Below are 15,927 nucleotides of genomic sequence, written 5' to 3'. Positions count from 1 at the left end.
TTTCCTACATGTGGCCCCTGAGCTAAAATGAGTTTGACACCCCTGCTGTATTCAGTCTTTGGAAAGAAATAAGACAATTAGAATTTTGGTAGCACTGGGCCGCCATAATCGAGGAAACACTATATTGAAATTTGCCACAAAAACCTTTTAGAAGCTTTTCGTGACTTTCACACTTGTAAAATTGCTTCTATACATATCATTAAACATAATCACCAGTTTTCATTGCACAATAGATCCGATTTTGCATTTTTCAGAGCTATGTTGTACTCGCACTTAGTTAGCCATACGTTTACCGGAATCCTACAGCACAAAAAAGTTCACACAAGCTTCAATTACCCGTACATTACTGTGACTTATTCTGAATCAGCGTTAATGTACCGTGGTCCAGAGAGAGCGTTTTCTCTGAGAATAGATGATCTTTGGGCTCCTCAGAGGCAGGAATGACCTGACATTCCATTAATGGCCGACATGCATCATGTACTCCAGAGCTTTTTACTTGACCCCTTTACCGATCCTTGATGGAATACATGGTCGTCTTTTGTCAAGCACCCTTTTCTCATGTCACATACAAGACTTTGTTGGACTCAACCACCACATTCCAATAAATAACCAAGGAAGAATATCCGTTTTTTACTACGGATCAATTGATCTTCTCCAGGGCTTCTTGGGAAAGAGTGATAAGGGCCATTAAAGTGTCGCTGTAATGGTGCTCAAGTCTCTATAGCATATGTAGCTCCATATCTATCATTGTAGTGCATCCCATACCTTCCATTTCTGTATTTTGGGCCAAAGAAGAATGTAAACAGAATATTTGGTACTGTGGAGATGTTTCTCTAATCTAGTTAAACAGTGCTCCTCAGGTGTTATGATCGGGGCCCCCTGATAATGTACTGTGACGCTGTAGAGCTGTTGAGGTGTCAGGAAATTAGATTTTGTCCCACAATAGGCCCATCCGCTCCCCTCGGTGGACCGAAAGATATGATGAGCTGAGTCGGGAGTTTTTGTGATCCTGAGAGAGAAGAGAAAGTGAGAAGACAGGATGTCATTTTGCCTCGGAATATTCGCATGTCTCCAGTGCGTTGTGAATTATTTGTGCAAGCTTTGACTTATTTTCTTCCACTTACTCTCATGTGCCTTAAAGTACCAATAGAGTGGAAAAACAAGTTGCCTGTATATTAAAGCTACTACAATATATATCAGATTTATGATCCAAAACTCTTCCAGAGTTTGCGAATGAATAGACATGATCAAAATAGTATCAATCTCCCGGAAATTTTGAGTGTTAATGAGGAAGCCAGTTACGTGATCCATGACGCAGCATTAGGGACCACAGATCCCTTCCCCATTAACAACAATGCGAATCAAGCAGAGTTTGCGAGAGCTACTGTAAGAACAATTAATTTTGGAAAAATGATGATCCAGAAACTTACATTTATGAGCCTGAACACAATGAGGATGAGCAATAAGTTTCAGAAGCTAAATGGATGCAGCTTTATTGAAACACTAAACATTCAAACTAACCATAATAAAACAAACACTTACTGTACAATTTCCACTCTCGCTGGGATGCCGACCGACGGGACACTCGCATAATCCGGTTTAGATGAAGAATCAATCACAGTCCTCACGAAGGGTTAAAAAAAAGTTGCCGCAACTATATCTTTTTTTGCCATCTTGGGGGATGTCAAAGTCGACCAGCCTGTCGGTCCATTGTCACTTGTGTCTAATACCAGGTGATAGATGCATTAATTATAATCTAGAATTAACTTTTAACAAGTTTGAGACGAAGCAGAAGCAGCCGCCGTTAGTGTGTCTGCAATAGCAGCATAAGATAGCATTAGCACTGCTATCAAGGTCCGTCTGCGTTGGCGCTTATAATACAATACCACTCATACTTGGTTAATTTTCCGGTCACGACATATAAATGGAATATTGTTGGCGGTTACTAGATGTTTTTAGAGGGTATAATGAGCGTGATAGAGGACCCTCCATCTGTTGAATCAATTGTTGGCTAATTATTTACAATTCGAAATACATAAAAACAGCTCAGCACATGTGTTCTTGTCTTACATGAGAATTGTGAATGATAAACAGCACATCTCCTTTCAATTTTTACTACTACGGAAAGTGGCGAAGATATTCAGAAGCAGAATATTCAAAATGGCCAACGTAATTTGTGGCATTTTGTGAAGATTAGAAGGTATCACATACTTTATGATGCATAAATTATAATACAACACATATAGATTGACTTTTTTTTAACTCATGCTTCCCCAACGTCGACATTTTTTAATTTTCCTGAGGGAACTCTCCTGAAGGAATCAATAAAGTATTATCTATCTATCTATCTATCTATCTATTTTCCCCACCTTTCATGGGGCGCCGTAGTGGCGACTCATCATGTTTGTCTTCCTGAACGCATTTGTGCTGAAAACAAAATTTCATTGTACTTGTGCAATGACAATAAAGATCCATCCATACTTTGCAGATTGTAAATACAATTTGATATGTTTTTTTAAAGATACAATGAAACACAATTAAGCATATAAAGTCAACTGGTTTCTCACTCTACTGGGACTTTAAAACCAAAATCTGTGTCATGTTTTGTTTAAAAGACCATATTGTCATCCCATGAGAATTTAGTCAGAAACCGTACAAAAAGTTAATCACAGCATTGCCTTTATCCGAAGTGTTTTTCTGCACAAACCCCTGTTGTTTCCTGTTGCCATACAGACATACCATGCCATACAGACATTGAACATACCATGCCATACAGACATTGAAATGCACATTTTTTTTTGTTTGTTTTGAAAAAAAGGGTTCATGCAAGATTTTTCACCTCAAAAATATGTAATTTTCTACTACCGGTAATTACATTATCTTTTATTATTGGACTCACATATTACTGTTTTTTTAGACCTGCAAATCGCATCATTTTAAAGTTTGGGATCTGCTGTATTTTTCTAAAAATATAAATTTACTAGTCTGTTTGCATCTCTTTTTGTATGAAGTCCTATTAAATTCTCGTTAAAACATATTTAGTAGTACATTCATACCTCGGGGTTCAACTTTAATTGGATCTGTGATGCAGCTTGTACTAAGAAAAACTTGTATTGCAAAACAGCGTTGCCCGTTGAAATAAATTCAAATCAATTTAGGCCATGCTTGGCTCCTCCAAAATACCACAATTTTAAACATGTAACATGCCTTTTGAAAATAAAAAGAAACTTTTAGATAAGAAGTATTGTATCAAAAACAATACAATATAATGTTCGACAAACAACTACAATAGTTTATCCATCCATCCATTTTCTACCGCTTGTACCTTTCGGGGTTGCTGGAGCCTGTCCATTTAAGTAATAATGTACAGCATTGCATTTAGGATTGAATAATTAATTGTGTTGAATCCTATTCAATTCTCGTGAAATCTGTCTTCTACAAAAGTGAAACATTTTGGCATAATACGGTGTCAGGTAAATGTTGTACACAGTGTTTCTTTTAAATAAGTCAAGTTAAAAGAAAAAACAAACAAATATTTTTTCCAGTGGCCCCCAAAATATGAAAGTTTCTACTGGTTATTTCACTTGTTTTGCACGTTCGAAAATAAACTATACCATTACACTGCGTTACATTTTGTATCTTACACCCCAATCTTGATTAGCACTTGTAACACACTTGTCATTGACATTAATTCGACTTGTTTATACATTACCCCAACTTACAGTTTTATGTGTATTAGTGCAGGGGTCGGCAACCCAAAAAGTTGAAAGAGCCATATTGGACCAAAAACACAAAAAACAAATCTGTCTGGAGCCGCAAAAAATTAAAAGCCATATATAAGTCTTAAAATGAAGGCAAAACATGATGTAAGTGTCTATATTAGCTATAATAGCCTACTATCAAAATGACTATGTGTCGCAGGCTAAAGAAAATCTTTGTTGACAGAAATGTTGAAATTTAATATTTATTCTACACATTTTTACAACATTAGAAACAATTAGTAAATCAGAGGCTACTTAGAAGGTGAGTTAACTCCTGGAAATTACTGGCCTTTAATGGCCAAAGGTTGTGTGTTCAGTTTAAAGTAAACAGCTTCTTTTAATAGATTTATCACAATCTTTGGCAAGCTAGGTAACGTTTGCTGTGGTCTGGAACAACACACATACGACTATCAGAAATGTAGCCAATATTACATACAGATAATGTGTCATGAGACATGCAAAAGTAAATTATATACAAAGAGGATACAAGTAAAGGAAATTAAATGAGCTCAAATATACCTACAAATGAGGCATAATGATGTACATACAGTTAGCCTAAATAGCATGTTAGCATTTATTAGCTTGCAGTCATGCACTGACCAAATATGCTTGATTAGCACTCCGACAAGTCAATAACATCAACAAAGCACACCTTTGTGCATTCACGCACAGCATGAAACGTTTGGTGGAAAAAATTAGACAAAGGAGTGGAAGATTTTACATGTAATCAAACTCTTGAGTCACAGTCCACAATATGGTGAGTTCAAGAACCGCCGAAATTAGTAGGACAAATACTAAATACTCATATTAAACATATTAAACAGTGGGCTTTCTAACAATTGGGAAGGTTTGTGTCATGTTTTCCCCCCCTTTTTCCATTTTCAATCCTTTTTTAAAAATGCTCCAGGGAGCCACTAGGGCGGCGCTAAAGAGCCGCATGCGTCTCAAGAGCCACGGGTTGTTGACCCCTGTATTAGTGTAACGGATACCACTTAGTGTAGCTGTGCGATAGTACGTTACGTTAACCTTACTCCCCAATGCCTTAAAAGCCGCACTGGACAGTGGGTTGACAGCTTGAGTTTTTAGCCTACTGGCTAGCGTTGCTTAACTCTCATTGTGGCCGGGGAATCGAGCCTGGGCAGGGTACAGGGTTGGATCGCGGGTTACATACATTTGTATTATTATATTATTAAAGTACTGAAGCATATTTAGTAGAATGTTTCTTGCAGCATGAGGACATTTGATGTTTTTATCCCCCAATGGAGTTTATTTTTGTGCTGACCACTCCTTATTTGCCAGATCAAATGACTGTGTTTGCGACTTCAGGTCCCATTCTTTTGCTAATTGTGGTTAAGTCGGTAGACTCTTTCCAAGTGGGCGTTTGGGCATGTACGCCACTTTCAGATGTGTGATTACTTTGAAGGAGATAACAGGAAAGGAACAGCATCAGGGAGAAGCAGTGCAATGTGTAATCCATCACACACAAGTTATATATTGTCTTCCCCACACACTTGCTCCTTTCTCTTTGACTGACACTAATTGTAGCCAGAAAGGTCAGAGACTCTGACCTGCACATGTCCTTATCCATCACCCTGAACATCTCCTATGTGTGTGAGGTAATTGCTTCCTCAGTGAGTCATACCTAATTGGTGTGTCGCTGTCAATGGCACAGGTATTAAGTTACGAGCCAAAAGCCCAATTTTAGGAGTGAGCAACAATCCCCAAAAGGGCCCAGAGCGGTTCTGTGTATCTCTAAATTTATTTGCCCGTGTCCTGTTTGCTGGTGTTTTTAATTTATCTTGTGGCCGCCAGCAGACTGTATGTCCAAATGAGCTTGTTAGCCTGCAAAGACAAGCTGGAGTGATTGTGCAAAGCCTACGGTTGTTGAGATAATCCGCCAAGAGGACCACTTACACAAAATAATGGCTATATGTACTGTATGTGATAGAACCATCCCACTTGTATCCATTTAATTATATTTCTTTTACTTAATGCATTGTCTTTATTTTAAGATCATCCATCCATCCACCCATCATTCTTTCATGCATCCAGCACGGTCAAGGAGAGTTGGAGCTGTTGTCTATCCCAGGTACCACTCCCTTGGTAGACGATCTTTGGTTCAGGTTAAAAAAATGACCCTCCCTCTTGATCTGATGTCACCATTTTGACCCCTCTAATAGCTCAATGTCTCCGTCTGTTTCCCCGGCACTACAGTGATGGATGGGCCGACCGTTACGAAGTGGTGGAGGGCTACGAGCAGGAAGCCAAGGGAGGAATCACCATGAAGCTGCAGTCTGAAGTGGTCAAGTCCTTCGACGATTACTACCTGAAGCTGCATCTGGACACCAACCTTAGGAATCCTTGGTTCTCAGAGTTCTGGCAGTACCGCTTCCAGTGCCGTCTGCCTGGTCATCCTCAGGAGAACAAGAACTACAAGAAAGTCTGCGCCGGTGAGTGAAGACTGAGAACCTATCAAGCTCCTTTTAGGGGAACTAGACTGTTTCAGAAAAGTAAGCCTACTCCTTTCATAGACTATACAGAATACCCAAGTTCCCTTTCTCGACTATTGTTGAGTATTGGTTAGTATTACCGTTTTAAATTAAAATGATCGAAAAACAGAGATTGATAACCAGTGTTGGGTTAGTTACTGAAAACCAGTAACTAGTTACAGTTACTAGTTACTTTATTTCAAAAGTAACTCAGTTACTAACTCAGTTACTTACACCAAAAAGTAATGCGTTACTGTGAAAAGTAACTATTTAGTTACTTTTTTTTTTCTTCTTTTTTTTTAAAAGCTCCCATTAATGCCCTTTTAGCCTTCATTTCAGTACTGTTATTGCACTGGAGAATAATACAATCTGTTGATCAACTTAAATGCATTTGCATCACTGAACTCTGCTAAGCAATGTGGTCTACATACAACACACAAAGACAAAGATATGTTTCAAAAGGCCAATTTATTTCAGGCCAGAACAAATTGACAAAACTATTTTAAATAGCTGCAACATAACATACATAAGTAACAAACCGCATAATAACAACATAGCTGTAAACCTGGCTTCCCCTAAGAAAGACACACGTGACATACACAAAGCCTAACCAGGCAGATTTGAATTGTTGTTTTGGGCAGTAGACGGGATCTTTGATCCAAGACACAACTTACATTTAACTAAAATGTTCTTTTCTTTGTGCTCAACAAAAGAAAAGAAGTGAGAATATCTCATACTTGCCAAACCTCCCGAATTTCAGTGCCTCTCCCCGGGACAACCATTCTCCCGAATTTCTCCCGATTTCCAGCTGGACTTAAGGCACGCCCCCTCCAGGTCTGTGCGGACCTGAGTGAGGACAGACTGTCCGCTTGGCCAACCAAAAAAGTAACCACAGAACAATAGTGTTCTGTGGTTACTTTTTGGTTGGCCAACGGTTTACGTTGTATTGCGCCCCCCCCCCCCCCCCCCACACACACACACACAGAGCGCGCCTCCGGCTTGTGACACAAGAAGAATCAGAAGGACGACACCGCAGCGCTCCAATAAAACACACTCAGATCTTCTGTTTCTAGCCGATACTACATAAAACATAACGTAAAATAACGCAGTAACGCATCATGTAGTAACGGTAACTGAGTTACTGAATATAAAAAATAACGCGTTAGATTACTAGTTACCGCCAAAATTAATGGCGTTACAGTAACACGTTACTTTGTAACGCGTTAGTCCCAACACTGTTGATAACTGCACTTTGATAAACTCACGGACTGACTGCCGCCAGGTGGCTGGCTTAAATGCTAACATGAAGACAAGAGACGTTAATGTATTTTCCGATTGCCCCATTAAGTAACGACATACCCCAATCCAAACTTGTATAAAAACATTTCTGTCTGAACAACTAAGATATTACATTGTGCATATTGATCCTACAGGCTGTGTGTGAGGATTAGGAGCCAGAGGTGTTTTTACAGTGTGTTTAGAAACCGCTGAACAGAGTAGGAAACAAAGCCCGTCAGAAATAATAAATAAGAATAACAGATTTAGATCAATCTTAAATGAATAAATAAATCTTAAAGTGCTACAGTACAAACCAACATTTAAAACAATACAAACAAAGACTAAAACACTATCAATACATAAGAAACACAAAATTTGCAAATTAGTGTTTTTGTTTAATAGTGTGCCTATTCATTTATTAATTTTTTTAAATAACTTGGTCAAAATATTTCAGTGTGTGTATAAGTACTTTCTGAGCATATTCAGCAGTTCAGCGATAATGTTAACCTTAAAAATTTTGGTCACAATAATCGTGATATGACATTTTTATATCGTTGAACCCCTAGTTCCTTGTGAAAATAAACTTTAATACAAATGTGTGTTGAAATGTGAGGGGTGTACTCACTTTTGTGAGATAGGTAGTAAGTATTGTTTTCCAGAGAACTTGATCTCATGAATACTTTATTTTTGTTTTCCTTCCTTCTCTTGCTCCCAAAAGGTGACCATGGTAAATTTAATTCCATCGTACAATAATCAAGTTTGGTACAGTTGTACCCTTATAGCTAACCTAGTCTTGTTTATCATTTCATTCTTTCTTTTAATTCCCAATTAGACCTTCAAGGTGGTAAGTGATTTTTTTTCAAGCCAGCTGTCTTCACACTTGTTCTCAAAAACGCACCAAGCAGGAGTTTGACTGATGCTTTGGTACAAACATATTTTTTTAATTGTTAAATCTGACTTGGTTTGTTAATAAATATTAAGACTGCATCAGTTAGACACTGTGAGATTAAGAATTGCACTAAAGCTTTTCTCACCTTACACTGTTTGAGCACGCGCACCACTGAAAAACTTCACTAAGATTGCACCTTTTGTTTTCTGCAGCGAATGTGCATGCAGGTTTCTAAAACCTCTAAGGTCGAACACAATCCCTTCTGTGATGCTGGTCCACATCCAAACTATTGCCAGCCTAAACTTTAAACAATGTTTTAATTAACATTTTAACAGCAGTGCAAGTTAACCATTTAAAATTACACAAGGCGAATCAGTAAAGAATCTGGGTATTATCTTCGACCCAACTCTCTCGTTTGAATCACACATTAAGAGTGTTACTAAAACGGCCTTCTTTCATCTCCGTAATATCGCTAAAATTCGTTCTATTTTATCCACTAGCGACGCTGAGATCATTATTCATGCGTTCGTTACGTCTCGTCTCGACTACTGTAACGTATTATTTTCGGGTCTCCCTATGTCTAGCATTAAAAAATTACAGTTGGTACAAAATGCGGCTGCTAGACTTTTGACAAGAACAAGAAAGTTTGATCATATTACGCCTATACTGGCTCACCTGCACTGGCTTCCTGTGCACTTAAGAAGTGACTTTAAGGTTTTACTACTTACGTATAAAATACTACACGGTCTAGCTCCGTCCTATCTTGTCGATTGCATTGTACCATATGTCCCGGCAAGAAATCTGCGTTCAAAGAACTCCGGCTTATTAGTGATTCCCAGAGCCCAAAAAAAGTATGCGGGCTATAGAGCGTTTTCTATTCGGGCTCCAGTACTATGGAATGCCCTCCCGGTAACAATTAGAGATGCTACCTCAGTAGAAGCATTTAAGTCCCATCTTAAAACTCATTTGTATACTCTAGCCTTTAAATAGCCCCCCTGTTAGACCAGTTGATCTGCCGTTTCTTTTCTTTTCTCCTCTGCTCCCCTTTTCCTTGAGGGGGGGGGGCACAGGTCCGGTGGCCATGGATGAAGTGCTGGCTGTCCAGAGTCGGGACCCGGGGTGGACCGCTCGCCTGTGCATCGGCTGGGAACATCTCTGCGCTGCTGACCCGTCTCCGCTCGGGATGATGTCCTGCTGGCCCCACTATGGACTGGACTCTTACTACTATTATGTTGGATCCACTATGGACTGGACTCTCACAATATTATGTCAGACCCACTCGACATCCATTGCTTTTGGTCTCCCCTAGAGGGGGGGGGTTACCCACATATGCGGTCCTCTCCAAGGTTTCTCATAGTCATTCACATCGACGTCCCACTGGGGTGAGTTTTTCCTTGCCCGTATGTGGGCTTTGTACCGAGGATGTCGTTGTGGCTTGTGCAGCCCTTTGAGACACTTGTGATTTAGGGCTATATAAATAAAGATTGATTGATTGAGATTGAAAATATAATCCGCTAAATTAGTAACACTTTTTTTTTTTTAAATACTTGCTTAAAGTTAACATTTTTTAAACCAAAAAATATATATATCAAGAACCCCATGCACCAGCTGACTTACCATTATCATTTGTGGTTTACCAGAACATATACATTTTTCAAATGTATATATTTTTCACAATTACTAATCATATTACATACAAATTGTTTGTTGACCTGAGTTAAAAAGGCTGGTTTAGGCTGTCACTGTTTCATATAGAAGTGTACGCCCGGAGCACGTGTACATACATGAAAGCAGTCCCAGAAAAGCAATTAACATTTTGCCGTCATGTCGTTATTACGATAGGCCCGCTATAAAGTTAATAATAGCTAGGGTTAGTATCTAAACTTTGCAAAATTGCTATCATTAGCTGACAACAAGCATGTTACATAACTAATATGTGTGTGTATGTTACAATTTGGAAGAGATATTAAAGAAGTTACAATGCAAAATAACATTTGTAACATTTTTGAATGTCACAACAAGTGCAACATGTTATTCGCGGCATTTGTGGTTCTCTCGTAGTCGTTTGTAAGCAAAAGCTAAAAAATCTTAGCATACAAGGGCCATTTTGATATTTTCTAAAAATGTGAATTTAGCATAAATATACTAAGACGCTGTATATTAAACAGCCTGCATATCAACTTTGTATCAATGGAGGCAAAACCTGTTATTATTAGTCAATATTTATAGTGTTATCATCAAAGTCCTGGCACTCACAGCCTTCTTTGACCCCATGGTGGCTTATTTCAAATATAAAAATAACACAGATCCCGACTCACCGACGGATGGGATTCTTTGTTTGGGCATCTGGTTCTGCGGAATAATATGCAGCCAGTTGGACTAATTTGTTATACACCATAACCAAGACAATATACAAAAACTGGCAAGATATTGGCAATACATTTCATCAATATGAATTATAAAAAAGTGAGGCATACCAAAAAACAAGGTACTGCTGTTTTTTTGTTTTTTTTTAGAATGTCCAAGAAAAAGCAAGTTGCTAGCTACAGATGGCCCCTGGGCCTTACTTGGGACTGCCCTGTCTTAAAGTGACCACAACTACCAACAACAACTGTTATGTTTTAATAATGTAATGTAAAATATGTAAATCGTGGCTAATATTATGTATGTTCTCCTTATTTTTGTGCTCTACTATTAACACCCCCTTTTGAGACAGTTTGTTATTTTGAAGTGGTTGTAAACTACACCAGGGTTCTTAAACTTTTTGACCTCAGGCCCAACTATTCTACTACAGAGGGGCCGGGGCCCACTCAAATATTAACACTGAATTAGTAATCTTACTAATGATTTTAATCATATTCAATAATTATATTTAACCTACTTACAGTTTACAACCTTGTCAAATGATATGAAACCATGTGTTAATCACAAATATTATTTATTTAACACAAAAAAAGGTGTGGGTGGGGGGGGGGTATTTTGTAGCGTCCCGGAAGAGTTAGTGCTGCAAAGGGTTCTGGGTATTTGTTCTGTTGTGTTTATGTTGTGTTACGGTGCGGATGTTCTCCCAAAATGTGTTTGTCATTCTTGTTTGGTGTGGATTCACAGTGTGGCGTATATTTCTAACAATGTTAAAGTTGCTTATACGGCCACCCTCACCTGTATCGCTGTTGATCAAGTATGCGTTTGCATTCGCGTATGTGTGCGTACAGAAGCCGCTCATATCTTGTGACTGGGCCGGCACGTTGTTAAAAGGGATGAAAAGCGAACGTGATGACAGCTCGTAGAGGACGTTAAAAGCAGTGCCTGTAAGGCACGCCCCCAAGACTGTGGAATACGAGATATGATGAACACCTTCGTTCGATAATGAAGGTTTCCTCAGCTCAAAGCCTGAGCCCCGACATTAATGAACTAGCATCCAAGAAAAGATGCCAGGTATCTGGCTTGGGCACATCAGATTAGATCAGTGTGTTGCAAACTGAGCAGTTTAAAGTCCAGAATGGTTGGTTTATTCATTATTTTATTTTCAAATGTATTAGCCTGTGGAAAAAGTTAATGTTGATATTTACCTCAGAAGGCTGCAAATAGAAAAGAGGCATTCAATTTTTATTTAAATTGTATTTGATTTGCCATTGATATTTTTTAATTATTATTATTATTATTTGAAACTCGATTTTGCATGTCACTATAAAGTTATATAAGCCTTGCTTGTTCAATATTTAATGCAAAACTTGTTTGGGTCCCTATCAAAAAGGTTAATTTGTTCAACCTTGGCCCGCGGCTTTGCTCAGTTTTAAATTTTGGCCCACTCTGTATTTGAGTTTGACACCCCTGAACTAAATTATAAAAGGAATATGTTTCTTAAATAAACTGTCAGTAAAAGTAAAGTGCAAATGAAAATACATCTTTACCACTTTAGTCATCATTTTTGTGCCTAAAAAACTTCTCTATGACTTTAATTCCAGACTTCTTTTGTTTGTTTGAGATTGTCATCATTGCTACAGGTGGTGGAATAGTGTATTACAACCACAGCTGAGAAACAGATATTTTTGGCGGCCCTCCACAGGGCACTCACAGGGCCCTGTGGAGCCCTGTGGAACATTGAACTAGACCACTAAAAAACGTCAAAAAGTGAAGAAACAAGTAAATCCTTTGACGCTAAACTTTTGGTTGATTGAGTTATTCGACTTTAGAGGTTCCAGTGTTTTTGTTGGTAATAAAATAAACCAATCCGAAATGTTACCGCACAAATGATTCTCTTTGCCTATACTTTCGTCCCCAATCAGGAAATGAGAGTCTGCACGAAAACTACATACAGGACAGCAAGATGGGCTTTGTCATCAACGCCATCTACGCCATGGCCCACGGCCTCCATGACATGCACAGTGAGCTTTGTCCCAGCCAGACGGGACTCTGCGAGGCCATGGACCCCATCGACGGCAGCAAGCTTCTCGACTACCTGCTTAAGACGTCCTTCAGAGGCGTCTCGGGGGAGGATATCTACTTTGACGAAAACGGAGACACCCCTGGAAGGTAGGAAGGAAGGTTTTACATAAATTGTGACTTTACGCTCCTCTCCTGTCCGCACACGTGTGCAGCGGCCGTGAGCCTGGAAGGCTGTAATTAGTTTGGACTGGAACAGATTCAGCGGATTGTCCATAGAGGGAGACGGCTTTCATCTCTCCTCAGTCCGACAGACAGCGTTTGACAGTCCAAATGCTCCGGCGTGTCATTCCTTTTGTCAGCTTCAGCATTTTAGCTGAAATGAGCCCACGTCATGCTACTGGCATGCCTCTGCGGCACAATGCTCACGGGAGCTGCAGGGGTCTCTTTAAGTGGCTCCAGATAAGAAAGGTGTATTGCTATGGTGTGGAATTTGTTATCATTAAATTACCTGTCTTTCATGGCTGCCTCTAACGTACTCTCCTTCCTCCCGACTTCTAGGTATGACATCATGAATCTACAGAATGTGGATGACGCCCGCTATGACTACATCAATGTAGGCTCCTGGCATGAGGGCATCCTAAACATGGACGACAACAAGCTGTGGATGAACAGCAGCGACATGGTGCGATCCGTCTGCAGCGACCCCTGTTCCAAAGGACAAATAAAGGTATACATTATTTCACTTACCGTATTTTTTGGACTATAAGTCGCTCCGGAGTATACGTCGCATCGGCCGAAAATGCACAATAAAGAAGAAAAAAAACATATATACGTCGCACTGGAGTATAAGCCGCATTTTGGGGGGAAATGTATTTGATAAAACCCAACACCAAGAATAGACATCCATCCATCCATCCATCCATTTTCTACCGCTTATTCCCTTTGGGGTCGCTGGGGGCGCTGGAGCCTATCTCAGCTACAATCGGGTGGAAGGCGGGGTACACCCTGGACAAGTCGCCACCTCATCGCAGGGCCAACACAGATAGACAGACAACATTCACACTCACATCCACACACTAGGGCCAATTTAGTGTTGCCAATCAACTTATCCCCATGTGCATGTCTTTGGAAGTGGGAGGAAGCCGGAGTACGCGGAGGGAACCCACGCAGTCACGGGGAGGACATGCAAACTCCACACAGAAAGATCCCGAGCCCGGGATTGAACCCAAGACTACTCAGGACCTTCGTATTGTGAGGCAGATGCACTAACCCCTCTGCCACCGTGAAGCCCAAGAATAGACATTTGAAAGGCAATTTAAAATAAATAAAGAATAGTGAACAACAAGCTGAATAAGTGTACGCCATATGAGGCACAAATAACCAACTGAGAACGTGCCTGCTATGTTAACGCAACACATCATGGCAAGAGCCATTCAAATAACTATAACATATAGAACATGCTATACGTTTAGCAAACAATCTGTCACTCCTGATCGCTAAATCCCATGAAATCTTCCTCCTCTGTGTCGCTCCTGGTTTGCGCCCCGCTAGCGTCCATTCTTTCTGCTGCTCGATCGCCGTTTTCTGGTGCATATTTCACTACGTCCAGCTTGTAATCTGCAGTATATGATTTCCTTTTCGGTGCCATTTTAGTTCAGTCCTTCTCAGTTTTTATAAGTTACTGCGATTGTTGATGTGATCCATTTTAATAGCTCCGGCAGTAGCGTATAGCATATAGCAGTTAGCATTCCAAAACCCACAATGCACTTCTGCCATGACCCGCCCCCGTCGAATTCTTATTGGTTGGCGTGTGAGTGACGATTGCTGACGTGTGTGTGACGATGGCTGCCATTTGCTTCGTCTCTTACGCGAATGAGATAAATAATATTATTTGATATTTTACGGTAATGTGTTAATAATCTCACACATAAGTCGCTCCGGAATATACGTCGCACCCACGGCCAAACTATGAAAAAAACGGCGACTTATAGTCCGAAAAATACGGTAACTCTTCCAGTAAAGGCTGAATAAAGCCCACAATCTGAAAAATCAATAGCCATTAATGCTGGATTTGCAGTGCCACCCTGGGAATTGTCTTGAAAATGCCACTTTTAACCACCAATGTACACCCCGTGTCTTCGCTGATATTGTTTCCACTGCTTGAGCGTGATGTGCCACTTTCGTTATTCTTGGTATTTATCCAAAGCATCCTTGGCTGGTACTTTGGCTCTTATATTTTATCTTGGAATAATGCTACACAAATGTATGATATCTAGTACAAGAATGCACTTTTGGTTGGTCCCAGAATCTGATTTACTGGACAGTATTCCCTCATCTCTTACTCAAAGAGACACTAACTCATCACGTAATGTGACATTGAACCTCAATAATAGAGCTAATCGATTCCTGAATCACCTAGGTTATGAGCCGAATCTTCAAACTAAATCAGAAAGCATCAGTTTATGATTGGTTCATTGACTCGAGTAAGCATACTCACCGTAAATGCAGGCGGTGTCACGAAATGGTGGTATTTATTTTTACTATGAGTAATACTCAAGATGGATGTTAATAGGTTAATTAAACCATATACAGTGGTACTGGTACCCCGTGAAATGATGTAACGATTCTATTTTCAACGACCTTTTGGCCAAACCTTTGCACTGTTTTTTGTACGCCATCTGGGTTATCGTATGGGTAAACATTGCGCATAACTACTTTGTCTTGCATCATTCCACAGAATCAAGTGCCCAAACAAAGAATCCCAAGCTTTGGAAACTCAGTCTCAGTCTCTGTTTTTTTATTCCTTTAATACGACTGCAAAATGAGCCACCAGGGGCCAAAGAAAGTGGCATTAGCCAGTACTTTGATAAAAAGGTTGAGAAACACTATTTAAAGGAGCCATATTTTTTATTGTATTTTTTATTTTTTTTACTTTTGTGGCTGTGTAGAAGTGGCTGGTTGCATCAGCTCTGCTATTTTAATGTCTTTAATGTCCTTTTTGTTTTTTGAAGTTTCCCTCTTACACACATGTTTATGTGTGCTGTGGCAATGTTTTTTTTTCCCCCTTGGCCTCAGTCTGGACCCCCTCTCCAGGGGCCCAGGCTTAGACTGAACCCCCCCCCAA

The 15,927-nt window shown here is 39.8% G+C and overlaps 1 protein-coding gene across 2 annotated transcripts in view; it reads left to right on the top strand.

Moving 5' to 3' along the window:
* grm1a (glutamate receptor, metabotropic 1a) overlaps window positions 1-15,927 on the top strand; it is a 59,864-nt gene that overhangs the window by 30,344 nt on the left and 13,593 nt on the right. For both annotated transcript variants that reach the window (XM_061929531.2, XM_061929532.2), the window contains exons 4-6: window positions 5,976-6,211; window positions 12,704-12,950; window positions 13,362-13,530. In XM_061929531.2, the coding sequence (XP_061785515.1) occupies window positions 5,976-6,211; window positions 12,704-12,950; window positions 13,362-13,530 (652 nt within the window). The remainder of the gene's footprint in view (window positions 1-5,975; window positions 6,212-12,703; window positions 12,951-13,361; window positions 13,531-15,927) is intronic.

The sequence above is a fragment of the Nerophis lumbriciformis genome, linkage group LG34, assembly GCF_033978685.3.
Source record: "Nerophis lumbriciformis linkage group LG34, RoL_Nlum_v2.1, whole genome shotgun sequence".
NCBI lineage: Eukaryota > Metazoa > Chordata > Actinopteri > Syngnathiformes > Syngnathidae > Nerophis > Nerophis lumbriciformis.
The sequence above is the reverse complement of the archived record's forward strand: the minus strand, read 5'-3'. Positions and strand labels throughout refer to the sequence as shown.